Raw genomic sequence first — 25095 nt, 5'->3', positions numbered from 1 at the left:
AGAAAGGATTTAAGCTGTGCCTCATCCGACCACTAAAACAACGTACGGAGGTAACCCCAGGACCCTGACGCCTTGATCTACGTGACAGTCCGAGACTCCGTTCAAGTCTCCGTCTCACTGTCGTTGCAGGGGGAAGCTTGCGCTGAGGTAGGCAGGAAGCAACTTCTCGAAGCGAATCATGATAGTTGATTACGAATATGCTAGAAGGAATCGATCCTTCGTGGTGAAATACTTCCGTGTCTTCGCAACCCCTGCGACTTGCACTGTCAGTGGTGAGCAATGGAATGCGACTTCAATGACTCAGGACTTTTACGAAAATAAGAGGTGTCGAGCCATGCGAAGTCAATGTCGTCGACTATAAAGCTATTCCATCATCCTCATCCTCATCACAATCATGAGGAACCTTCAAGCTCACTCAACAATATTCTACCGTCAAAATGAAATTTACTCTTTTCACTCAAACTTTCCTGGCTATCTCTGCCGCCACTGGGGCAATTGCATCTCCTACCAAGGATACCTCGAACAGTTAGTTGTCCACACTTGAATTGGGTCAACGTACTAAAATATTGATAGTTGCCGAACGTGACAACTGCAAATTGACTATCAGATACGATAGGGATTGAGTTGAATCTGGCCTCGATCGATATCGCATGCATCTCATCACCACCCCTCGAAACGATCGTCTCCTTGATGTATACTGCGGCAAGTAGAAGAGCATGCTCGGTTTTGTCCACAACAAACAGTGCCACTGGACTGGTGGGCACTGCTACTCCTCTTTAAGTTCAACTGTACAGCAGCTTCAATCTTTGATGATTAGTTGATGCACATATAATCCAATACAGTAAGGAAGTGGGCGGTATAAGGCACCATTCCCATTATGATGGTAAGCATTGTAGTATCCCATTGATTACAATCGAGACCGGTGTCAAGAGTCACCGGCCTTCCATTCCAACGGTCTTTCCTATTTCTCACTCTACCTTCTAATTGTACCAACTTAAGAAAACTGCTCTACGTATCCAAGCAATTAACATCCTGAAAAAATTCGACCGACATTGGCGACATCAAAAAGTCCAGTTCGGTGATCTTGTATCCAGCTGATTTTCGTCTGTATATCCCAATTCTCATAATCAACAGCAAGAATGTGTCTTGCACCATGTTTTTCTAGCATCTGTTTCACGATCACCAGCTGAGCGTCTACAAGTAGCACCTTATCTATGTCCGATGGCGTTTCATGTAAGTGAAGAATATCCAAAGGACTCATTGAAACTTCACCATGGCCTTGGATTGCGTTGACATCAGCACCGTGGTCGAGTAACATCTCTATGACTTCAGGTGTTACGATTGCATGAACGCATGCAATGCCAAGCAAACTCATTCCATTTCTGTTCATCTCATTGGTGTTAGCACCGCGCTGTAACAGATAGCGAATGGCTTCCAAACGTGATGTGTCCAGTATAGGTTCATCGATTGTCGTGTCATTATCGTCTTGGTATTTGTCTTCTCGGTCATCATCCTTTTTCTTGTCGAATATCTTTGTCATCATGGCTAGGGCAAGTGGCGTGTTTCCATGAATATCTCGGGCATTGACGTTGGCTCCCCAATCGATAAGCTTTCGGACCTTTGCTGATTCATCACCGCAAAGCTGGCGGAACACAGAATGAAGGGGAGTTTCTCGGTATAAATCATCCCTGGGGGTATTGATACCTACTCCTGTTGTGATAAGTGCCTCGGCAAAAGTCCATCTACCCTCTGCGATAGCTGTGTGCAGTAACGATCCATGAGTTCGACGTTTTAAGAGTCCCATTAGGTACTTCATGATGTTGATTCCCGACTCGTCTTTCGGTACATGATCAAGTGCGTTATGAATCATTACTTGACGGTCTCCATCCTGGTTGCCATCGTAAAATAGAAGAAGTGCTGCCAGGTCCTCTCTGCCTGCTACTGCTGCCTGATTAAGGGCTTCCCCAAGTCTTATTGGCCGGCCATGATATGATGTGGATTTCGCACCATCGATGATGGCCTTGACAAGATCGGCATTTCCAGTTTTGACCGCCTCATGAACTGGAGTATCGCATTGTGGTGCCGATAACCCTCTCCACCCTACTTTTCGTTCGCCAATGGGTACAATGCTTGTACAAAGATCCGCTCCACCGTCCACTAACACGTGTACCAAATCTGTGTCGCCGTGACGAACAGCTACACCGAGAGATGTAAGTGTAGATGGATGTGGAAGGTTTGGATCAGCACCGTGTTTGAGAAGTACTTTGCAAACATCCGTGTGGTAGCAGCGAACAGCCAAGTCTAGCAGACTGTCACCTTGAAGATTACGTCCACCGGGATCCAACTTTCCCCTATCCAGCCAGTCATTGAGCACTTCATGAACGCCAAGTACAATGCACCCGAGTGCTGGTGATGTATATGGTCGAACAACATTTTTCATGGTAGCATAGCTCGGATCGGGATCATCTAAGACGATTGTGTTCTGTGCAAGACGTATCCATGCTCTATATGATGTAGTCGAATCGGACGGCGTGCCAAGAAACTGTGTGATCAAGCCCAATAACGTGGATCCAATGCCTGGTCCATTGCAATCACGTATAGCAGCAAGGTGGTCTGAAAGGAACGTTGAGCAGTATATAGTCCATGTTTCCAATGGGGATCCCTCAAAATCTTCCAAGAACGGCTCAAAGGTCTGACACAGACATGTTTCAACCTCGCCATCATGTATGTGATAGTCGACATGTTCCACATAGCACTCAAACGGGGGAGGCCCGAATTGAAGCACTGAGGATTTCCGTTTTCTTAGTCCGTTAACTTCCGCCCAGGCTTTCTCAGTTTCTTCAAGGTTCTCAGCCAAGGGAAGCGCTGATGATGTGGATACTTTGTCGTAAACAGCTTGGGGCGAATCAAGGACGACAGAACGCTTGTTGTTGATAAAGACCTCCTGGATAGTCTCCGTGTTGGAACTAGGAGGGAAGCTTGCCGCTGTTGTGTTTTGACGGTATTCCCCTTCAATTGGGATTATCTTAACAATGTTCCTTTTCTTGAACTGAGAAACACGAAGAATCAAGGATTCAGTCCAATTGTCCTCATAGTCGCTATTTGAGATCTCTTTTCCATTTTGAAGCTTATCGGGTAAGCTGAGGCAGAGCAATGTTCTGAGACAAATCCCTGCCATCATTGCATGAGCCTCTATAGAACTCAAGTGTCTTGTTTCCAGATATTCTTGGACCGATAAGTGTGCGAATCTGCAAATCGAATCTTTTGTGACACCAATAACATTCTCCCATACTGCAATTGAAGCAGAACTGCGAGTCACTTTGATCTCTTCTTTGAGGTAGCCTTGAAGGTTTGTCTCCGCTATAGGCACTGTGAGAACATTTCGTTCTTGTGATCCATCTGAAACGACGAGTAAGTTCTGGCAAGCCTCAAGTACGTATCCGATATCAACGTCTTTATCAAGGATGAATTCATGTGAAGGGTCTTGAGCAGCAGCGATGGCAAGCTCAAACGGATGCAGAGGTCGCTGTGAAACCATGACAATTTGGAAAGCAGCAAAGGCGATATTTCTTTTGCTGCCGGTCTGGTTGGAAATTTGAGCATAGATCTTGTCGTAAGCAGCTTCGAGTCCCTTGGGCAAGCCATCCAGATATTTTGCGATGTCCGCATTCCTCTCCAGCTGTATCAACTCCCCGATATGAAGTGTCGCCCATTGGAACATACCCTGGCTCTTGTGTTGAAATGTGCTTAGAATCTTATTCCGAAGCTTTTGAGATAGTTTGGTTCGGCAAAACTCGCTCTGATCCAACTTGCTCAAAACAAACTTCTCAATATCTGCTTGGTTGTCGTTGGCAGTTACTTCGAGATGGGTCCCCTCGGGGTAGCGTTTCCTCAAATCCTGATCGGTGCGACTTGCGATATAGACTTTGATTGATTGCTCAAACTTAATGATGATCTCATCAAGAAGATCCATGAGAATATGCCTTGTACCGCGGTCGCACTCGTCTAGACCGTCTACCACGATGTAGACACAACGATAACCAGCAACAAGTTCAACAAGCAATTGTTTACATTCTTCCGCGACAAGCCTATCGCTGGAAAACCCCTTGATCTTCCTTTTCAAGTATTGATTCTCGACGCATGACTCGATGCTTTGGCTATCTCGAGGTGTACACAACTGCCGTATGATACTTCGCATGATGGCCACTGGTTCATTGTGGTCAGGTCGGTTTCGATCGCAGTAGAAATATGCAAACCCAGAGTTCTCTTCGGCCGATTCTGGCAATCTTGCCAAAAGGTCGTCGACAACTCTGGATGACAGCTTTGTCTTGCCAGCTCCCGCTAAGATAGTCAGTTTCCCATTCAAGTAAAGGATGCCGTGGTATCTGCTTACGTATCCCATTAAGCCACAGCAGAGTCGACCAGCTCGACTGGTGCCATTTTGTATAAATCTCATGATCGATAAGCCACTCGCCAGTCCCATCGACTCTTCCTTTTCGAGCGATATAATGATCACTTTCGTATGGAATGTCCGACACCCATTGCAGAATCTTGCATCTTTCATCTTCATTAAGATGCTTCCAAAGCTGTAGCATTTCTCCATCAAAAAGCGAAGCAATGTCTCTGAGGCTTTGTCGGGTATCCTGAGAATTCTCGTCTATCCTCTGGAAGGCTGATTGTGCGATGGTTCCCTGGCAAACGTTGGCCTCTGTCGTGACTCGAGTCTCCAAATTCCCAACCTCTTTGAGCTTCTCAGCGATCTCACTTGGATGACAAAAGCTTTTGAGCGTTCTGACGACGCTGTTGAGATCCAATAAGCGAATATAATATACCAAAAAAAAAAAACGTCTTAGCATACAGGTGAGCCATGGCCTCTGAAAGTTGACGGACAGCTAGGGCCTGCTTTTCAGTTATTTGTTCAACATTCTCCAGGTAGAGTTGTTGGTAGATGCTGCATCTTGTAATGATGCATATGACCTGTTCCAATCCAATGATAACGAGTCCCATCTGCTCATTGTCTGCAATGACGGCAGAAAGCACGAGCCTAATAGCTGTCCATGGTATACCGGCATGTATTGGGTCGATCTGCAAGACCAAATCGCCGATGGCCTTGAAGGAATCTAACCAGGACGCGATTTTTGCCAACACGTCCCGCAGTACTATTCTGCGGCCTCCAAATGTAATCTTCCACGCCTTCTCTTCCCATATCTTTTGCTTCTTAGAGATTAAGTCCTGAACATCGGCGAACGCTTTGTCTCCATTATCATGCGTATCAATGCTGCCAATAAGGACTCGATCGTCATCACTGAGATATGACAAGGCTTTTTTCCACGGGTGGTCTTCTTGATGGCATGTGCTTTGTTCTTTTAACACCGCAGACTCATACTTCATGACTGATTCAGTTCCCCTTATAGGACTCGCGGGCGACGCTGTATCGATATATGTCTCATTTAAAGCCCATGATGCCGTTTCAGCTGAGGAGCCAGAGTCCTCTGTCACGGCAGACCTAAGGGATATGTTTGAGTCCGAAGGGGCATCTTTGGTTGCCGAACTTGAATCATCGGACCGGGAGCGCTTCCGAAACCATCTTTTAACTTTGTCTGTAGATGAGGTTTTGATTGCTGGCATGATTAGCGTCCTTGTTTCTAGTGATGCGGGGTTTAGCTAATTTCACTATCGTTGGACAGGACAGGTGCATAACCAACACCCAGAAAGGCTACTAGCATTAGTTTATTTCCAGATGCAGGTCTCAAATGCAGCCTGCATCCCGAATTTCAACCGAGCGAATTAGATATCTCTGAAACCTTTGGAAGGGTTTGGTGGCGACAGCGTCAACAAGTCCAATGTTAATAGATTATGGATATGTTTCTTTATAACTAAGATGTAATATTAAGATTCGGGATCTATAGCTACTTCAACGTATTTCAATGGACATCTATGAAAAATTATATTCATATGGAACCTTAGAAAAAACACCACTGGGACTATCCTAACCTGCCAGCTCTAAATACCTCTCGTGATACATATAGAAAGCGCAACGCTCAGCCAGATCCTTACTTATCAGCATGGACTTCTTCTAGCAGCATAGAGCCAGAATGGCCGTGGTTGACAGTTATATCGCTAGGGTAACGAAAAGCGAATATAGCTGTCACAAGCCACATCAACAGAGTGTCGAATACATATAAAGTCCACTCATGAGAAAGAGCATATCCAGTATACCCCTGGGCATATTCGATAACCCTGAAAATGGAGCGGACCATGATGAGAAAGCTGACAGCATAGAGCATATGCAAGGTTGATTCCCATGGAATAAGAGTACCAATCGACTCGGCTGTTGGTGTGCGGGACATTCGACGATGGAATACCACAGAGACAACGCAGAATATACCAAAAATAACGATCTGGATGACGAGGCCGATGATGACAAGTCTTTCAGCCCACTTTGCCATGGTTGTGTTCTGGATTGCTGACATGCCGGCGCCACCACCCTGAACCATGAAGGATAGTACGTCGCCAAGTACAAAGGTTCTTGTCAACTTCGTTGGCTTGAGGAGAGAGTGTCGATCGGCGTTCAGGCCTCTGATGATTCGACCGAGGATCATATAGATCGACGCAGCGAAGAGGGCTGGGGCGACAAGGATAAACATGTTTTGGGTGGCATAAGGCATGATCTTATTGGTTCTGTTGTGAGCACCAGCACGAATACCATAACCGAGCATTTGAACTGCGATAACCTGTCAGAGAGGACGGAATGATAGACAGCCGAGATGAGTAGCTTACAAAAGCAACCAATAGCAAAAGCAACGCAAAAGTAAGTGCGCGTTCTCCAAATTCTCCAAGATATATAGAGAAAAGAACCCAGGAAGAGAATCAAGAATATGACAGCAGCAGCAGTACTTGGAAGGTAGCGCCATAGGTATACGCCGCCTTTGGTAGGTTCAACCCCCGGTACAGGTGTGAAGAGACCTTCTGTAGACATTATGATGTGTGGTAAATCCTCGCTTGTTTCGACTGGTTCTGGGATGTTCTATGTTTGTAGATATTCCAGCAAGGTGAGACTGGACTTGAACGATGGAAGTGAACGGCTGTTGTGCTGAGGATCAGGATGGCAGAAGAGTAAACTGAAGAAGACAAGGTAAAATAAATCACACCACCAAGGCTAAAGAAGGAGCTTTATAGAAAACTAGCATTGGCAGATATATTAAACGCTGATAGCACATACCCGCCGACATACTACCCCCTATACTTGAAAGATTCAACACTTCTTGCTCCATGTTTGACGATAACTCATGTTCTAGAAGGTGCACAAATATCCAATCAGATACTTTTAAATACGAGGAACTATACGTCCCTCTACGAAAGAATGCTACAGACCAATCGGGAGCCTCTCTTTACGGACCCGATGCGGGGACAAGACTATAAGACTAAAAACATTGCCATCAGATCCACTGATACGCGTATTCCGCTTTGACGCACGAAACCAGAATACCTGCTTAGCAAATTCGTACTCCCCCAATGCCAGGGCCTTCTTTCTCTTTTCATCTCTCGTTGGGGTTCATGTCCTCTGCGACACTCTCCCAGGTCCAAGAGAGAATTTTGGCGTCTTTCTCAAACGCTTCATCGACTATCTATCCATACGTCGTGGTGTTTGCGCCATCATCCAATAGTGAAAGAACACAATAAAGAAATCAAGACTTACACCTTTTCTTCAAAAGATCAAAAACAAGTATCCCACAGTCGAGGGTAGCATAGAGTCGATAGGGATTCTCAACAAAATGATTGCATTAAATGCATCCTATATCTGCTAAAGGATACTATAACGCCGTATTGACACTACAGCGGTGAGCTTCTCTCTACACAGAATTGAAAGGATCGAGTGGACGACATGTCGACACTACAGTAGTATTCTGTCTTGCCATTGGCGATGGATGCTGAGATGAGTTGAAAAAGTGACAGCTAGAAGCACTGGTGACTTGAGAACTTTTACCATCTTGATGCTTTAGAATTGGGATTCCCCAATAAGAGATAACAAAACAGTATCTAATATAATCCTAATTGTACAACTTCCTTTCTTACTATCTTATATATTGCATATTCTATGAGCCTTAGTATTTAACTGTTTAAGCACCAGGACGACCCCCATCCTCCGTCATAACCCCAATAATGTCTTTCAAAGGGGCCAGCCACTTATCCCAATAGGGCCCTACATGCTCAGAGACAGACTTTATAAGAACATGTCCAGACTTCTTAAAGACCCAAAACTCGCCCTCGTAATGTAAGAGAAGAGCCCAGTAGGCCAAAATGATCAAGGCGATGGGTTGCCGTTGGTCGACTAGCTCAATGTATTCCGGCGAGACTTTAAGAGGCCAAATGATAATAACACTAGGTCGGACATGTGGTGGGAGGCTGCGATGGCCTTGGTAGACTTGCTGTAATAACTGTGCAGCACTCATATAAATGCTGAAAATAAACTCTCCGATCGTGGAACGAGAGTCTGATAGTAATCCTACTAGTATATCCGACTGGTCAATAGGACCTGAAGTCTTGGGTTGATCAAGGGTTAAAGTATTGAGTAAATCGGCATGTTGTATCGTGCCCGAGTTAAGAATAATATGCCAACTATCGCTGACGACTATACGCACACCTCGATGGACCTGCAGATACTGAACGAATTTGGCAATGAATTGACTCGGTCCGGCATTGCTGACATTAAACAGGGCGTGCATACCCAGCAAGGATGAGAAAAGAAATATTGGTACGCAGTTCTCCTTGGTAACTTGGACCTGGGATTGATTGAAAAGACTCAGTGCTTGAGTTTGAAGTTCTTCGGCCGCCTGGAAGTACTTCATCCGTTCAGCAGGATCAGTTTGGGTAGTGCTAAGATGAGCCGATGATATTGCAAGGGCCTCTATCACCAAGTAAGGGACTGTCTCGGCTGATTCCACGATGGCCTTGGAGATGTTAATTGGCCCGCGGTCATCCGACTCAGGCGCCAAGAACGGGTCCTTCAGCACAACGGTGTCGAGGTGATGCATAAGTATAAGATGCCGCATTTCGAATATCAGTGGTGTCGAAGTGGATGTGGAAGGAAGCACGGCGGCAGCAGTTGGTGATGAGCCTGGGGCATCGTCGGCATTGAAACTGAGCTCAGCCGTTCTACAGCAGATCGATCCGGTTGAAGCAGGAGTTTCAGCGGCAGACAGCGGGCTGAGCGAAACAATGCGAGCGTGGTCACCCGGATTCAAATCCGGACGCACAATGGGTAGCAGATCGAGATAGGAGCATCTACGTCCTGATGACGTGCAGGCAACACAGGCTGGGCGAGATTCATCGCATTTGACATGTCGCTGTTTGCACTGTAGACAACCATTACGCGATTTGCGATGTGTTCTGCGACCCGGCTGTCGCCCGTGTTTATCCGTCACCATAGGAACTCAATCCAGTTCTCTTTCATGTAGTGGCAGAGGGTGTCGGGGTAATCAGGTCGTATACGTGTCGCGTAAACAGAGGCAAAAACAAACCGAGTATTGTGTTTTTGTTCTTGTTAGGTTTTACGATGAGAATAAGAAATCATCTGGTAAATACGGATTCAAGAAAAAGCCAATGCGCGAACCCCATAAAGTTAAAGTGACATATCCCGAGGGTTTGAGCGTATTGCGGCCTTTCCGATTGGCTGGGTTTAGCCCAGGCGGCTTAGACAGATGTTATTTCTCCTAGGCGAGTAGACCAGCCAATGAAATATCGCAAAGAACGAGGAAAGCATCGCATTGCCGGCTTCATATACGCGGATACGCGGATACCGATCGATGGGTTTCTTGCAAATTTGAAACGATCTATCGTAGTGGGTCGTGGAGACTCTGTTCCATACAAATTACTGGCCATGTTTATTGGGGCTTTTCTCCATTAACAGATGGGTGCAGCCAGCTTTGAGACGATGGTGGAATTCATGTACCATTTATATATCGCCTCGATTCAACCCAAATAAGAGACCAACATTCTTATCTCATCTATGTGACTCAGACACCTTACACCTACAATCGAAGAGACCTTTATCTGCAAGCATGTCAATTTCCGCAATCCCGCCTTCTGCTTGTACAAATGCGTCAATCCCTATTCCAGTACTTTCTGGCGCTGAGATTCTCAATCTGAGTGCTGTTCCTGTTCTGAATTATACTGCATCTGCTTCAGAAAATTACACTCACAACCATCCCACCATTGAAGCAGAGAATATCGATTTTTGCAACATTACAATTACATATACCCACCCTGGCCAGCAAGACAATCTAAGCATTGAAACTTGGCTTCCCTTGAACAACTGGAACGGTCGAATCCAGTCTGTAGGTGGCGGGGGCTGGGTTGCAGGTCGCTTTTTTATCTCATACCAGGCAATGAATGGTGCTATCGCCGAACGCTATGTTACGTCCAGCATTGACGCTGGGCTCAAAGACAAGTCTGGACAGACGGCTTTTGTGCCTGATGAGTGGGCTATGGTCTCCGAAGGCAATGTAAATCTATATAACCTACAGAACTTTGGCTCGGTATCTCTTAATGATCAGGTGAGCTTTTTACCTGCTCGTAGTATCTACATTCAACGACTCAGCTGACACGCTTCTAGGCCATCATTGTCAAGGCCCTTACCAAGGACTTCTATGGCCGTCCTCACGACTATGCGTACTGGAGCGGCTGCTCACAAGGTGGAAGGCAAGGCCTGACGCTGGCGCAAAAGTACCCTGATGCATATGACGGCATTGCGGCCGCAGCACCCGCAATCTATATGCCTCAACTTTGCATGGCAAATTTATGGTCACAAGTCGTCATGAAGGAACGCGGAGAATACCCCTCACGATGCGAATTCGAATACATACAAGCCGCCGCTATCGAAGCTTGCGATCCACTCGATGGTTGCATTGACAATCTTGTCTCAAATGAATCTGCTTGTCAATTTGACCCAATGACAGTAGTGGGACATCCTCTCAATTGCTCTGAAACCGGCAATATGACTGTGGTAAGTGAGACCGCTGCCATCGTGGCTGCGGCTGCCTGGGAAGGCCCTCGCACACCAGAAGGAGGTTTTTTGTGGCACGGATTCAACAAGGATATACAACTTTCCGGAGATGCCTCAGGAGCACAAACAGCGGATCTAGGTGTTGCTCAGACACTCTGCCACAACGGAACTTGCAGTGGAGTACCTAATGGGCTCGGTGATAAGTTGGTTACGTTCTTTCTTGAAAAGAATTCATCTGCAACTTGGCAAAATGTTACAACTGAGAACTTTGCCAAATATTTCAAGGAAGCAGTGAGGGACTTTGGCCCATTTCTGGGGTCTTCTGATGCAGACTTATCCGAGTTCCGCGCTGCTGGTGGAAAGATGATTACATATCATGGCATGGTAAGGGGACCACCACTGATTGTTTCAACGTATCGCTGACTCGTTTATCCTGCAGGCTGATAATCTCATTCCGATCAAGCAGAGTTACCAGTACTACGATGATGTTCTGAAGAATGATCCTAATGTGGCGGATTTCTATCGCCTTTTTGAAGTACCAGGCCTTGCTCACTGCTCTGGCGGCAATGGTGGCCAACCTACCGCCACTTGGGCTGCACTTGTTGCTTGGGTAGAAAATGGAAAGTCGCCGAGTACACTGCCTATCATTGTCAAGGACGAGAATGGGAAGGTTTCTGAGCGACAACTCCGCCCATACTCTAAGAAGACTTCGTCCTAGAGTCAATTTGGCGTTTATTAGGCCTGTCAAGTTTAACTGGAAAGATGGACTTGGCCTCCAGTTGCATGCTATTAGTTTTTTGAGGTTTGCCAAACGTTTGCTTTTGGTGTGATTTGCCCAATGTGTAAATTTCGTTTCAATGCATATAGTTACCTATACTACTTCTATATATTGCGTATGGTAAATCTGCATCATGTGCTTAATATCGATAACCCACCAAAATTAGACCCAAACATTGTGATTCCAAGGAGGAACCGGGTTGCTAAATAACCACTGTAGGTCGATTGCCACGACTGGAAGGTGCATTTTTCGCTTAGGGTGGAATGAGCCAACATGGAAGCAATTAATTTCGCTACCTAGTCAAGGTTGGAATTTGGTAGAAACTATCCTGGAACTACCAGAAGAAGGGGACTACATATTATCAGCATGGATCCTTGACGAATTAGGCGTCAACGTTGGTAGCGCTACGGATTATCTCTCTATCGATGCCAGTATTCCTGTGCCCCGCGTCTTCTTGGCAGACTTAAACGAACACTCGGACGATACTGTGGGGGGCACGAACTCGGTTACTTACAACTTTTCGTATGCGCAAAGGATTGCTCGCCTAAACGTTGTAGGCTACACAGTCAATGACTTCAACATCACTCAAGAACGATGGAGCCAAACACTTGAAATCATCAAATCTATAAGTACAGAAGGCGAATTTGTTGTCTTCCCTGGCACTAAGTGGTGCAGCAACTCAGCAGCAGGAGGCGATCACAATGTCGTGTTTCTCGATGACCCGCATACTACACCACCCAAGTTTCCCTTTGGTAAGCATGGAAATGTTGTCCGAAGCTTTGAGTGGAATGAGCATGGCCCTGCTGCATGGCCACTGGATAAACTGTACGCTACTTACGCTCACAACCCGGAAAGACATCTTCTGCTCCCTCATGTTGGTGGTCGTAGGTGCAATCTCGCCTGGCACCACCTGAAACTCGAACGTCTTCTGGAGATTAGCAGTGAGTGGGGGTTATTTGAGTGGTTACTCCGTGATGTAGTTCAGAGAGGAAGGAAACTTGGAGTGTCTGCAAATTTAGATGAGCATCGGGGTCGCTGTGGAGGTGGTGTCCCTGGAACAGCTGTCTTTGACACAAAAAGTGGCCTAACCGGTGTTCTTTCTGATACGCCTGGAAGGGCTGAGATAGCAACCGCGCTCCGAACTCAACGGACTTTTGCTACTACAGGTGAACGACTGGTAGGACTTGTGAGCACTGAAGACGGGCAGCTGCAAGGCGACGATGTCAAGGCCACGGGCGAAGGACCTTTAACACTCAAGTACCAATTTTTCGGTAGAGATGGTTTCTCCACTATCGAAGCTTGGGATGCTAGTGGATCGACAATGCAGCGGGACCTTGAAAAAGAAGTTTAATATCAGAAAGGTCCAGCGACAAAAAAGAAATTACGTGTTAAGTGGGGAGGGCTCGTCTCCTTGATCGCTACCACCGCGAAGTCATCTGACATGGATCAATTCTTATCAGCGGTGCACAGGCTTCGCACATTCAAACATTTGGTGGCATACTAGACGATCCCGAAATTGTGGTTACCCTCGCTTCCGAATCCCTGATTACCTTCAGCTCCAAGACAAGTGGTGACTTCGATGGAGTCGACATATTGTTTTCTGGTACGGAATTTCCTAAGAGTATCATTGTCACAGGACTTCTGGGTGGATATGTCAAGGTCGGCAATGCATTGGCCGGTAACCCACACAAACCTCAACCCCAGTGTAACTTGGATGCGTCGCGAGAAGGGGTATACAAGAGTGGTGGTAAACGCATCGAGATAACTGGCGGTGTTGACATGTTTGTGTCTGCCGAGGTGCTTGACGATGTCTCGCTTCCTAGACGGGTTGAAGGACCCTTTGAAATTCACAAACAGGGCGCAGAAGAGTTACAGCCGGCCCTGTCCGTCTATTTCGTTGGAAGGGAGTCCAGTGGCGGCAAGGCCATGACGAGTCCAATTTTTATATTGTACTGATATGTTTCTCATGACTGACACATGAGGACATTGAGATTTGGGATCCGTAGCTATTCGACAAGGAAACTTTTATTAACAAAATGCAAAGATTAAGCCGAAGGTATATGTAGCTAACGTATTCTGGGTTTTCTAACCAACTGTCGTGACCGTCTGGTCGGCCCTGATTATTGCCACGCCTTTGTATAGAGCTTCAAGAAGTAGGGCGGATCCAACGCCATCGATAATGTTGTTCACTATAACATCCTTCTTTTGATCGCTTCCCAAACTGGAGCGACAAGAGTGGGCATCAGGTAAGTAAGTTGAAAGACTACTTGCAACGGGGGCCTAAGATTGGCGTGTCATGGACAGTATCTACGTCATGTACGTTGGGTTGACATTGTTCTTGTTGATGTAGTAGGCGCTACTTCAATGGTCTTCATTGCCTCAACTTGACCTCGATATTAAATAGCCACGAATCAAAATCTATTACAAATGGGTGATCCGTTGTTTGACAACAATGGTGCTACAATATTGCGGGCTACGACCATGTGTCAATCAATTGTCAGTGGATTTTAATACTTACGAAAAATCATTTCAGCCTAACTAATAACACAATTGAAGAGACATGCAGTGTTTCATTCTTGGTGGTACCAATCCCACCGCTGATGTCCTATTGGTGGTTGGATCTCCCAACTTTCGGAAAAGTGAATAACCAGCAGCCCAGCTGTGCCTGCAATCGCTATCATGGAGCCCCAAATCGACACATCATAATCTAAGAAGATCGGTCGGTACTCTTCAGGCAACCATAAAATCTCTTTGCCGTCTTTGGTTACCCAGCCTTCTAGATACTTTATACCATAGCCTCGAAACTGACTTTCCATGGCCTTTCCTGGAGGCTGGCTACTTTCCTGTGTGGATTGTTCCAATCTCAAGATTCCAAGATTGGTGTACAACAGCGAGTTGTTTCTCGGGTTCAATAAACGCAGGTCAGGTCCAATCCGAGTGCCAATTGAACTGATAAGACTTATTTCTTCCGGGTTTCGCATGTCCCATATCCTGACTTCACTATATGTCGAAGAGATTACATGTTGTGATGTGACCTCCAGAGCCCAAATTCGTGAATCATGCCCGTCTAGAGTTCTGTGGTACTTTCCATCAACATCGGATATGATAAAACAGCCTGAGTCGGTACTTGAGATAAGGTAGTGATCATCCTTCAAGAACCTGGTGATTCTATCTCGTTGGAGACTTATACCGACCTTGGCAGAGTCTAAGATTGAAATGCATGTTTCCTGGTCCAGCGACCAAACCGCCAAGGAATCAGACGAGTTCACAGCCATCAGATTTCCTTTATTGGAGAAAGAAATGAAAGATATCTCAGACAATCCCAGTTTCTTTGCTTGCAGAGCACAGATCAGAGAACAATCTTCATTCCGGGCGTCCCAAACTTCGATGGATTGGTTTTGAAGAAATAAACCAAACTTTGAGCTATCCGGGGAGAAAGCGATGCTCGAAGTCCAAGTATGGTCCCAAGGTTTGCTTGTTCGAGAAGTAAAAGGTTCAGGGCCCTTGTTACTCCATGTTTGAGGAGCAGTCGATGATTTTATCGTGCATAGGGATTGGCCGTCGGGGGAGAAGGAAATGGCTGAAGGCTTCACCTTACACATCTGGTTTTCAAAGCTCTCAACATTGTCGGCCTCAGTCGCTTCTATGTCCCATATTTTTACAAAACCACCAGTTGATGATGCGATCCTGCAGCTGTCTGGGGAGAATGACAGCCATGTGATGAAGTCTGAGTGGCCTCTGAGCACCATAAGTCGTTTTCCACTCCTTGTGTCCCAAATAATGATCTCATCTATTTCTGAGATGGCTGATGCTAGCATTTTGTTGTTGTTGGAGAATGCCAGTTCAGCGACATTCCCTCCACAATCAATCTTGAGAGGAACAGTTGGCGGGCTAGGCGGAAGGTAGAAAAGTTTGACGACGGAATTTTGTAGTTCAAAATTCAAGCTTTTTCTTTTTCCAATAGAATATTTGGATCCAAGTTCAGAACTATCAGGTTCGGCATCCTTGGTCAAAGCAAGCATTGAACCATCTGGAGCCACCTGCCATTGCTGGCATTTGCCATCGGCACGGAGGTCAAACTTTCCGAGACATTTACCGCTCAAGGCATCCCATACCTGCAATATGTAAACATCATCACTTGTTATAAATCGTGCAGAGTTTCCAGAACACGCAGTCAACGTTTTGATGTCGTGGTCAACCTTGAGCCAATGCCAACGTTTTCCTTCCACATCCTCAACAACAATTGTTTTGTCAAAAGCCAACACAAACAACGTCTCCGTTATGAACGCCACTTTGGTGTTGAATCCGCCTAGAGCCTCATGGCGCTCCCAACTCACGTAGTCCATATCCCCACGCTGTCTTGTCATATCCCACATGTTCAAATGAGGCGGACTTTGGCATGTGGCCAAGAGGTATTTGCCATTGCTCGACAAAGCCAATTTGTCAATATCGAACTCGGTGTCGTATTTCTGAAGGTTTCCTGTCGCCGCATCCAGAACATGGACAATCTTGTTCCCAAATGCAGCCAGGACTTGACCACTCTTTGAAACAGAATGGTTACGGAGGGACATAAAGATCTCTGATGCCAGGGTTTGACGAATGCATAAACCAATCTTGGTACTCCAATACATAAGACAATCATCGTTTCTACCGGTCATGTAAGATACAAGTCTATGGTTGTTATGCCAGTAGAGTTTGTAAAAACCATAATCGAGTCCTTCTATAGTGACGGCACAAGGATCCCAAGCTTCCGATATGCCAGATATATGAGTGATCCATTTCGGGGACGGATTTGCCTGTTTGATCAGACTCGTAAGAGGAGCAAAGACAAGGGCAGAGGCGTAAACCTGTAGCGGTGTCTCCATGACTACTGGACAGAACTTTACGTAGAATCTATAAGCATCGTTGATCCAGCTCTGCAGATTGTAGTTTTGACGATGCTTTAACTACAATGTTAGCTTCCAGTCCGATATTCATCAACGCATGGTGGACTTACCGGTACCCAACCTTTCACTTTGTCTAGCAGTTCTTCACCAACAGGGAGCTCTTCCATCCAAGCAAGCGCCTCCATCCAGCGTAAGAGATGCTTTGACAGAAACGTATACACCTTTTCCTGGATCTCAATGTCCACTGGACTGTTGGAAAAAAGAAGATGGTATATCCAATGAGTGCATGAGTAGCCTACAGGCGCAAGGGGATCGCTGTCGGACCGTATCAGTTCATCCATGTTTGTCCCCGGATGTTCGATATCAAAGATATTCTCTCTGAGATCACTGATATTCGCCATTGATCGATAAAACAGTGCCCTGTGAGCGCAACCTTTATCCTTTGGGAGAATGGCAACCTCTAAATCTGAACCATATTTCGTAATAAAGTCTTTCGCAGATTGGTGTACAAATGACACAACAGTGTCTTCAATCGTCAAAAAGGCACTCGCTTGATTGAATAAAATCTTCAGATCATTAGGGTCCTTTTGTAGGCGAATGTTGGGGGATTCGAGGAGGTACTGAAGCTCTTGAATGGTAAGAGGCCGATAAGCAAGATACACAACCTTGAGGACATCTTTGACATCTATGCCGTCTTCTGAATCAGCATCAGAAATGTCTTTTCTAAGAATTGCCCAGTAGAGAGCATCAAGACTCTTTGGCATTTCTTGAGTTTGCTTCTGAATGAACCCGACCGGGTCTTGCAGTTTTTTGTTCCTTAGCGTTTTGCGAATGTCGGACAAGACCAATGACACCCAAAGAAATGTTTCGTCTGCACCGAGTATGAGTTGATTTACAATACGATCTTGACTTTCTGAATCAATTTGCGTGTATTCCCTGAGGGCGGCGACCTTCTTGCGCACAAAGATGGCCACCGCACGCGAGACTGAGTAAGTGGAGTCCTCGAGGCTGAGATGTAGGAATCCAGATGTTGAACCCAGTTGAATACCCACGGCTGATAGTGTATTGCGGCTCGAAATCAACCACTTCACTGGGCTACTCGTGGCAAGCCCAGCTATAAAACTCAGAATGCCACCTGGCGCCTCATCTTCGTCGCTATCGTTTTGAGTACATTCATCAAGAGCATCGATCAAGATGATAGCATCACTAGTAAGTGGATCTGCCAAGATAGATTTGAGCGTTTTGCACAAAGCCTGCGTGCCGTCGGCGCCGTCCAATCTCAAGCCGTCGATGTTGTCTTGGGCATGTTTTAATAAAGCCGGCGTTTTCTCAGTAATGCTGTAGATGATGCCTCTCAAAATTGCTGCCTCGTTGTTGAGTCTCTCATCGGTCTCCTTGCAAAAGAAGTATGCAACACAACGACTGTACTGAAACCATTCGGCGATCGCGCAGAGTAGCATGGTTTTTCCTTTCCCAGCATCGCCACTGATCCACATGACCCGGCTTTCTGGCTCGTTCTTCCACTTTTGGAATTTTTCCGATGTAAAAAGCCAGTCGCAACACTCTGGGACGAGGCCACCCTTCTGTTTCAAAAGACTGGCCTTGGTGAAGAAGGGTATCGTCTTGGAGATGACCGTGCGGCATTTTTCATCTTTCTCCTCATCTCTCCATTTTTTCAGATCTTCCCAGATTTCCGTTGCAGTCGTAGAAATGGCCTGGAGCCCTTTTCTGAACTCTGTATCATGGTATTGCTCAAGGTCACGCTCGACAGCATCCTCGTTGTCCTTGATGGATTTGACTTGGCTCTCCCAGTCGTCATACTTGAACAAGTCCCTCATTGTGACAAGAAGTCTTGATCGGTGATATAAACAAATGCTCTTCAGCACGAAACTGAGAAGCAATTTGTAAAGTGATGTGAGGTTCTTGAAAAGAGAGTTTTGTAGTCCCACAGGTGTCTTTCCTTCTGAAAGAACACTTTCGCTGATTTGCACATACCAGTCCAGCCTTGAAATGACATACTCCACACCGCTACGCTGAGCCTCAAATTCAGTCACGGGATTAGCAAGGACCTTGTGACTATTAGTAAAACTCGTTATGCCGTTCCAGTCATTCGGCAGTCAACTAACCTCCAGGCCAAAGGTGAAGCAAGACCAGACGAGTGCAGCCTCTGGCGAGGGCTTAACAGCCTTATCTACCACTGGTCTGACTATATTGATAAGACGTGTCATGTCTCCAAATCTTCCCTTAAGCTTAGCTTCTTTCTCCGTTCGACGGAGCCCGAGTTGAATGGCCTTGTCCATGCGTTGAATCTGGGCTGGTTTTCCAATGTCCATCGGGGCTTCCTCGATCACGTTCTCATCGAAAGAGTCTTCCTGGATCAGCTTCTCAAGGACTTTCTCGTATCTAGCTACGAGCTTCGTGTCTTCATCCTTGAGCTTCGTGTACGCTTCAATCCATATAGATGATTCAAGGCCTTGTGTCAAAGTTTTCGTCGGTGGCTGGCTTGTAGTGACAAGTTCAATGTCATACACGATATCTGGAACATTTTGACAAGATGGTTCATTCTGGCTGTTGTTCGATTGCTGCACCTCTTGGGCGCTCGTGCCGCTATTGGAGACCGCGGTCTCCGCACTCGATGGGCTGGGCGACGACTCGCTGTCTCCCTTCTTCTTCCTCCTTAGTTTCAAAAAGTCACGGATTCCCATGTTCAAGATATGAAGAAACAATCGGTTAGGTAGTTGAAACAAAAAGCGATTGAACGTGCTGGCATTGTTTGAGAATGGGAAGAAGGATTGGATTGAGCAGCGGACGGTGCTGACTTGACTTTAGCCGCAGAACAGCATGATGCACGACACGTCAATGTTGATCATTGGGTGGCCTCTCCTGCAGGTTGTTTCAGCTTTCCTCTTTTTAAACACGAGTCACCGATGGATGCCCGGAAATGCCGCCTCATTTCCCTGAACTCCAACTGGTACCTACCCTGCATTTAGGCAGAAAGAGCAAATTCACGGTAATACCTGTCGCATTTTTCACGGGAATTTGCTCCCCAGTTTCCTTTCGGTCTCATCAGCCGGAGAATAACAGTCCTCTACGATAGTAGACATAAAAGGATTTCCTAGTCGTCACACCATCAGTTGGCGTTTTCGATACGTTCTCTTGAGTTTATCCATCACAGCTAGCATAATTAGCGAGAAGATATCATCAACCTTGTTTGATGGTTTTACTCGATTTCTAAACTCTAATACTGACTTTTCCCCTCGCTCTGAAGCTTTAACTTCAGAAATGCAGGGCTCAAAAAGTAACCTTATTCTCACACAATATAAAAGCAATAGAATACCTGCTAAGCAGCCCACTTCTTCTTCCTTTAGCACAACCTACGAAATACCAAGACAACACGCTGTCTGTCAACTTGCCCACAACCTGATCATCAGCCTTGTACCTTGCTTTCAGTTGTGCGGGGTTTGCCAATTTCACTATCGCACGACAGGTACACAACCAACACACAGCAAGGGCGACTCAACAGGCAGCCGTCAAATATACAGCCTCTGTGCCGCAATTTACCCCGGCGGGTGTACTGAATAAAGCGACGTAACGCGTCCTCAAATTTCTCCTACTTGACAATTCTCTGAAGTCACCACCATGGCTTCCTTAGCCAGTCTTCCGGTGGAAATTCTCCATGGGATCTGCCATCGTCTTGCCCTTCTCAGCACCGAATCACTACGAAACCTATGTCTTGCCAACAAAGACTTGAATCGAATCTGTTCTCCTTGCCTTGTTTACCGATGGAGTGCCGGCCAAGACTGTGTAGAACCTCCCCTCGAACAGTTATTGCTGCACCTCTTCAGGCACCCTGAGCTTCGGAAGGAGGTCAAAAGTCTTGGTATCGGCTATACCATGCCGCCTGGGGGAACAACATACCTATTTTCATCGCCATCACCTGTGGACTTGGATCGTGAGACACTCTCAGAACTGGCCGAAGCAGCTGCTTCAGACATCAAGATGAAGCCCGAGTACCTAGAGGAACTCTGCTCTGATATTAAACTTGGCTGCACAGATGCCCTCAATGTTCTACTTCTAGCTTGGTGCACGGATGTGGCGGATCTGAGCATCGCACTTCCCCCACTCTACGCGATAGAATCGTTGGATAGCCACGTCTTGACATTTGCAAGAGAAGCCATCCTGCGACTGCTACCCGATGAGACACCTGCCGACAATTTACCATTTGGAGAAGTACGACACTTCGAGTTACAGTATTATGACCATCACCATCTTTACTTCAAAGCAGTAACACCATTCTTTCACTTGCCGAAGATCAAGTCGGTTGTGGCATTCGGTCTTTGTGACTACGAAATTGAATGGATGATGTGGTGCAGTTATGGCGGTCGCTACGATTTGGAAATTCCAGACGCTTCATCAAGTTTGGAGGAACTTGTACTAACCAATGCCATGTTCGCGCAGGATGCGTTATATACGCTGCTACGCGGCGTCCGTAACCTGAGGAAGTTGAAGCTTCAAACTTTCGTGTGCTCTAAAGATTACCCTACAGACCGCGAGGAGATTGCTGATGTTCTCACAATATGCCAAGACTCACTGGAGGAACTTTACCTAGACACTGAGCCCCGTGAACATCTTCTGGATCCTGATTCACGGAGGATAGATTTCGGTATACTCGCTAACGAGATGTTGGAGGAAAAGGATGTATTCAAAGATTTTATCAACCTACGACGGCTTAGCTGCCCCATGACTGACTTCGTATCAGTCAATTGTGACGACGGACAGAACATTGTTCCTGGCAAGCTACCCAAGTCCATCGAGTTTTTGAAGCCACGATGTTACGATATGGCAGAAAACTGGGTCAGCAACGATTCCTCTGTGGGGCCTTACATTGAGGCCTTTATCAAGATCTTGGAAGAAGCTGGCCCAGGTCATCGTCTTTGTAATCTGACAGTCTTGGATCTTTCTGAGACATTCAAGGATGATCTGGAGACAGTCGGCATCAATAGGATGAAGTATCTGGCGGATGCTAGGGGTGTTCGACTCTTGTTGAAAGAAGACTAGAGTATTGAGCCCTCAGTGTCTTTGCAAGCAAGGTATTTGAGACCATCCCGAAAAAAAAGTTCAATCACCGTCGCATCTCGCCTTGTAATTCTCCTGGCACATCACGAGCTTCGGATCCCGAAGGGCCTTTCAAGTCGAAAAATGCGCGTTTATGTTTCTGACTCAATGGTCACTGATGATGTGACTACAGTCAGCAAGTAGCCTAGACTTATATCGACTTAATTCAGCTCGCCACTTTACTGAGACATTTTAACAGCCCCAATATGATAGTTTTTTGCCATGCATCAGTAATTGACTCCACATTGCCATTCTCATATGCCGCATATGCTGGAATTTCAGCTCGCTACAATGCTCAGCTTTGGTCTCGAACGGTCTCCATCTGTCAACAATAAGCTCAGCTCATGCACAAAGGTGAGACAGACTGAAAATTGTGATGTTGACCGCTTCTTTCTTAGAATTTCAGCATAACAATACGCCTGTATCTAATGTTCTAAGATTTTTATGATAAATAGCTGCAGTCTTCCTTCTATTGTCTGAACCTGATCTTTGAGGTTCAAGTCATAGACGACTTCTCTTACCAAGTTCCATTCTGTTTATCTGTTAATATTTCTCTCTCTCAGTATGGAGGACCCCGAGACTAAACAAGCTCGCGAGTTTCTGGAGGCCGCTGCGAAAATGCAAGTTTATCCGAAGACGTCAGCTACTGCCAACGATGGCAAATATGCGATTGGCGCAGACAAGGGCGGCCGTGTTGCATCAAACAGTGCTGAAATCAGATATTTCAATTGGCTTAGGACTCCTGTTAGTTTTCCTTCCTTCTCTGGTACCCCGGATCTTTCAACCAATATTATGCTCATGATCTATGTATAGGCTCTTGACGCTAGAACGATTCAGCGCTTACACAGTCTACAATTGGTCGCTGATTCCCATGACCAAGGCTGGTACGATGATAGAGATCTTGGAAATTGGACCTGGTTCGAAGTTGCCATTTTCGAGAATGATTCTGCCACTGATCCCAGGAAGAAGGATGATATCATTTTGTCGTGGACGAGCCACAGAAGCAAGATGGCACCTGAATTCCAGAGAGGCGCGAAGTTCTCTCCAGTGAGTTGTTATACCCCTCAAATCTAACAGTCTTCACAAAAGTCACAGTGGCAGTCTAACCTCGAACTAGCAACTTGGATCCTTCTTCTCCCGGGACCATGACATATTCCGCCTACTTGAGGTAGGCCGATTAATGTTCTAAATGTATTGCGCTGAATTAACTTGAGAACAGGAAGGCAACGTCATTGTCGTTAGGCTTTGCTCGCGATTCCCATGTTGGTCCCTTAAAACCAATCAAGGCTTTCTAGTTGTTGAACTTGGCCCCGAAGGTTAGTTACCATATCCCTTTGACGAAATTGATTGGAAATATCTAACAAGTATGGAACTATTTAGTGGAAAGGGAATCGGTCGAATTCGGATCTATTGCAGCAAAGGTGAAGACCACCCAAGAAGCTTTCAATGACATTAACAGGGCCATATTCCCTGAACTAGAAAGTTTACCAACCGTTCCACGTTCGGTCTTCAAAGCCGAAATGATGAGTACGGACATCGCAACCGATAAACCTCTCCGTGTTTTGTGTCTAGGTATGTCAACCCACTCAGCTCCTGTCCTCATGTTGCAGCTTTAGTGTTAACGTCTCCCAGACGGCGGTGGTGTGCGTGGACTGGCTTCTCTGAAGATTCTCAAGAGAGTCATGGAAATGTCTTACCCTGGCAAGAAGCCCTGTGAGGTGTTTGATATGATTGCCGGTACTAGTACAGGAGGGTAAGATACTGACATTGCCTAGAGATCACATTGTGCTTCACACTTACACGTTTCACACAGGTTTATCGCCATCATGCTTGGACGTCTTGAGATGGATGTGGATGAATGCATCGAAAGCTACACCAAGTTCATGGGCAAGGTCTTCCCGGACCAAGGAGGAGTTCTTAAAAAGCTCCCCTTTGGTTTGGGGAAGTTGGAAGACTGGTGGGAAACCGCAGTGGATATGAAGAACAACGTTTTCAATAATGAGAAATGGGACTCCGGTGTCCTCGAGGAGGTCATCAAAGACCTTGTTCATAATAAGCTAGATCAGGATCCCAAAACAGTGCTTCTCCAAGACGAGAAAACCCCTGAACCGTCCTGCAAAATGTGAGTCGCGAATTGTATCATAGTTCCGAAGCACAAATTGACAGCTTTTAGCTTCGTTACTGCCACCGCGTCTGCTGGAAGTAATAGTCGAGCGCCTGTTCTGCTTCGGTCCTACACCAATGGCTTGCAGATGCCTGAAATGCCACGCATAAAGCTTTGGGAGGCTGCTCGTGCCACATCAGCAGCTCCATTCTATTTCAAGCCATTGGAGGTGGACGGTCGGACATTTGTTGATGGAGGCTTACAAGCCAACAACCCACTAGGATGGTACGTACACGCCACACGTTGAGTTCCTTGTTATAACGGTCCGGCTACTAACATGAGTTTAAGGCTTTGGAACGAGATTCTGCAAGTCTACGGCCCAGTTCGCAGTACTGGTTGCTTTTTGAGCATCGGCACTGGAGTTCCGCTCAGTGTGACCCTGCCAGCACCAGGTTCACATCCATTGGACTTCATAACGGCTCTTTCTGGGGTTGCAACCAACAGTGATGTTATGAACATTCTGTTTCGTTCACTCATTAATGCTTTCGCTCCCAAGGGCATGCAGAAGAAGTACTGGCGCTTCAATTTCGGTGATGGCCTGCCTGACTGGGTGGAAGAGGATGGCGTTGGCAAATGGAGGCTTCTTGCCACGCGGGAGGAGAATGACTTGGGCGGTCTTGATGATGTTAACATGATCAAGTTGACAAAAACTCGGGTCGAGAACTACATGAAGGAGCCTGGATTTGAATTAATGGTTCAAGAGTGTGCAGCTGCTCTCAAAGCTTAGTTTTTCTTCTCAATACCACAAGAGACTTTATACTACTACTCAGTGTTAACGTTCCTGATTGTCTCTTTGATTGTGATCATTTCACTACTGACTGCTATGTATGCTCTTTCTATCTTTTCTCTGTCCTAATATTGTAGTACGTGTATCTTGTGAAAAAAAATACTTGATGTCATTAGAACTAAATGACTCCATCTTAAGTTGTTGTGATCAATAAGGATAATGGAAGTCACTCTATTTTTACGGTTATCTACACAATTTATTCTGATATAGAGTTTTTGTGAAATGTCATTTCATCATACGGCCTCGTAACCTTACCGGCCATTTTATTGTTAGCTTTTTTGTTATACCATTAGGTTTACACTTGGGAAATTACTGCGCTTTTACGTTTTATTTGCATTTAAAGAATGGACGACACCGCTT

The 25095-nt window shown here is 46.0% G+C and overlaps 7 protein-coding genes across 7 annotated transcripts; 3 read left to right on the top strand and 4 right to left on the bottom strand.

Moving 5' to 3' along the window:
* Positions 1–883: 883 nt before the first annotated feature.
* EDB82DRAFT_580890 (uncharacterized protein) lies at positions 884–5628 on the bottom strand (the record flags this gene model as incomplete). The annotated part of the gene is made up of 3 exons (XM_065610002.1): positions 884–4341; positions 4394–4800; positions 4859–5628. 3 exons carry the CDS (start codon positions 5626–5628, stop codon positions 1025–1027), a joined length of 4494 nt encoding a protein of 1497 aa, XP_065463643.1. The 3' UTR covers positions 884–1024.
* Positions 5629–6053: 425 nt separating this feature from the next.
* EDB82DRAFT_542427 (RTA1 like protein-domain-containing protein) lies at positions 6054–7269 on the bottom strand (the record flags this gene model as incomplete). The annotated part of the gene is made up of 2 exons (XM_025725981.2): positions 6781–7269; positions 6054–6724 (listed from the first exon to the last, which is right to left on the bottom strand). Exons 1-2 carry the CDS (start codon positions 6977–6979, stop codon positions 6054–6056), a joined length of 870 nt encoding a protein of 289 aa, XP_025594526.1. The 5' UTR covers positions 6980–7269.
* A 698-nt stretch (positions 7270–7967) lies between these two features.
* Positions 7968–9576, bottom strand: EDB82DRAFT_518551 (uncharacterized protein). The gene has a single exon (XM_025725980.2). The coding sequence runs from the start codon at positions 9426–9428 to the stop codon at positions 8121–8123; it is 1308 nt and encodes a 435-aa protein (XP_025594525.1). The 5' UTR covers positions 9429–9576; the 3' UTR covers positions 7968–8120.
* A 485-nt stretch (positions 9577–10061) lies between these two features.
* On the top strand, positions 10062–11723 carry EDB82DRAFT_563271 (Tannase/feruloyl esterase; the record flags this gene model as incomplete). The annotated part of the gene is made up of 3 exons (XM_025725979.2): positions 10062–10556; positions 10616–11389; positions 11445–11723. 3 exons carry the CDS (start codon positions 10062–10064, stop codon positions 11721–11723), a joined length of 1548 nt encoding a protein of 515 aa, XP_025594524.2.
* A 2465-nt stretch (positions 11724–14188) lies between these two features.
* EDB82DRAFT_518548 (uncharacterized protein) lies at positions 14189–19683 on the bottom strand. Its single transcript, XM_065609041.1, has 3 exons — positions 18796–19683; positions 16780–18738; positions 14189–16723 (listed from the first exon to the last, which is right to left on the bottom strand). The coding sequence occupies exons 1-3, from the start codon at positions 19372–19374 to the stop codon at positions 14354–14356; spliced, it is 4908 nt and encodes a 1635-aa protein (XP_065463642.1). The 5' UTR covers positions 19375–19683; the 3' UTR covers positions 14189–14353.
* Positions 19684–20308: 625 nt separating this feature from the next.
* On the top strand, positions 20309–21727 carry EDB82DRAFT_531139 (uncharacterized protein; the record flags this gene model as incomplete). The annotated part of the gene is made up of 1 exon (XM_025725975.2): positions 20309–21727. One exon carries the CDS (start codon positions 20309–20311, stop codon positions 21725–21727), a length of 1419 nt encoding a protein of 472 aa, XP_025594521.1.
* A 621-nt stretch (positions 21728–22348) lies between these two features.
* EDB82DRAFT_542422 (acyl transferase/acyl hydrolase/lysophospholipase) lies at positions 22349–24675 on the top strand (the record flags this gene model as incomplete). Its single annotated transcript, XM_025725974.1, has 9 exons — positions 22349–22528; positions 22598–22831; positions 22902–22952; positions 23004–23100; positions 23165–23356; positions 23417–23537; positions 23598–23906; positions 23958–24173; positions 24237–24675. The coding sequence occupies 9 exons, from the start codon at positions 22349–22351 to the stop codon at positions 24673–24675; spliced, it is 1839 nt and encodes a 612-aa protein (XP_025594520.1).
* Between the last annotated feature and the right edge of the window lie 420 nt (positions 24676–25095).

Source organism: Fusarium venenatum (genome assembly GCF_020744135.1).
Source record: "Fusarium venenatum strain MPI-CAGE-CH-0201 chromosome Unknown EDB82scaffold_4, whole genome shotgun sequence".
NCBI classification, from domain to species: Eukaryota; Fungi; Ascomycota; class Sordariomycetes; order Hypocreales; family Nectriaceae; genus Fusarium; species Fusarium venenatum.
Note: the sequence above shows the minus strand (reverse complement) of the source record. Positions and strands in the feature narration are given on the sequence as shown.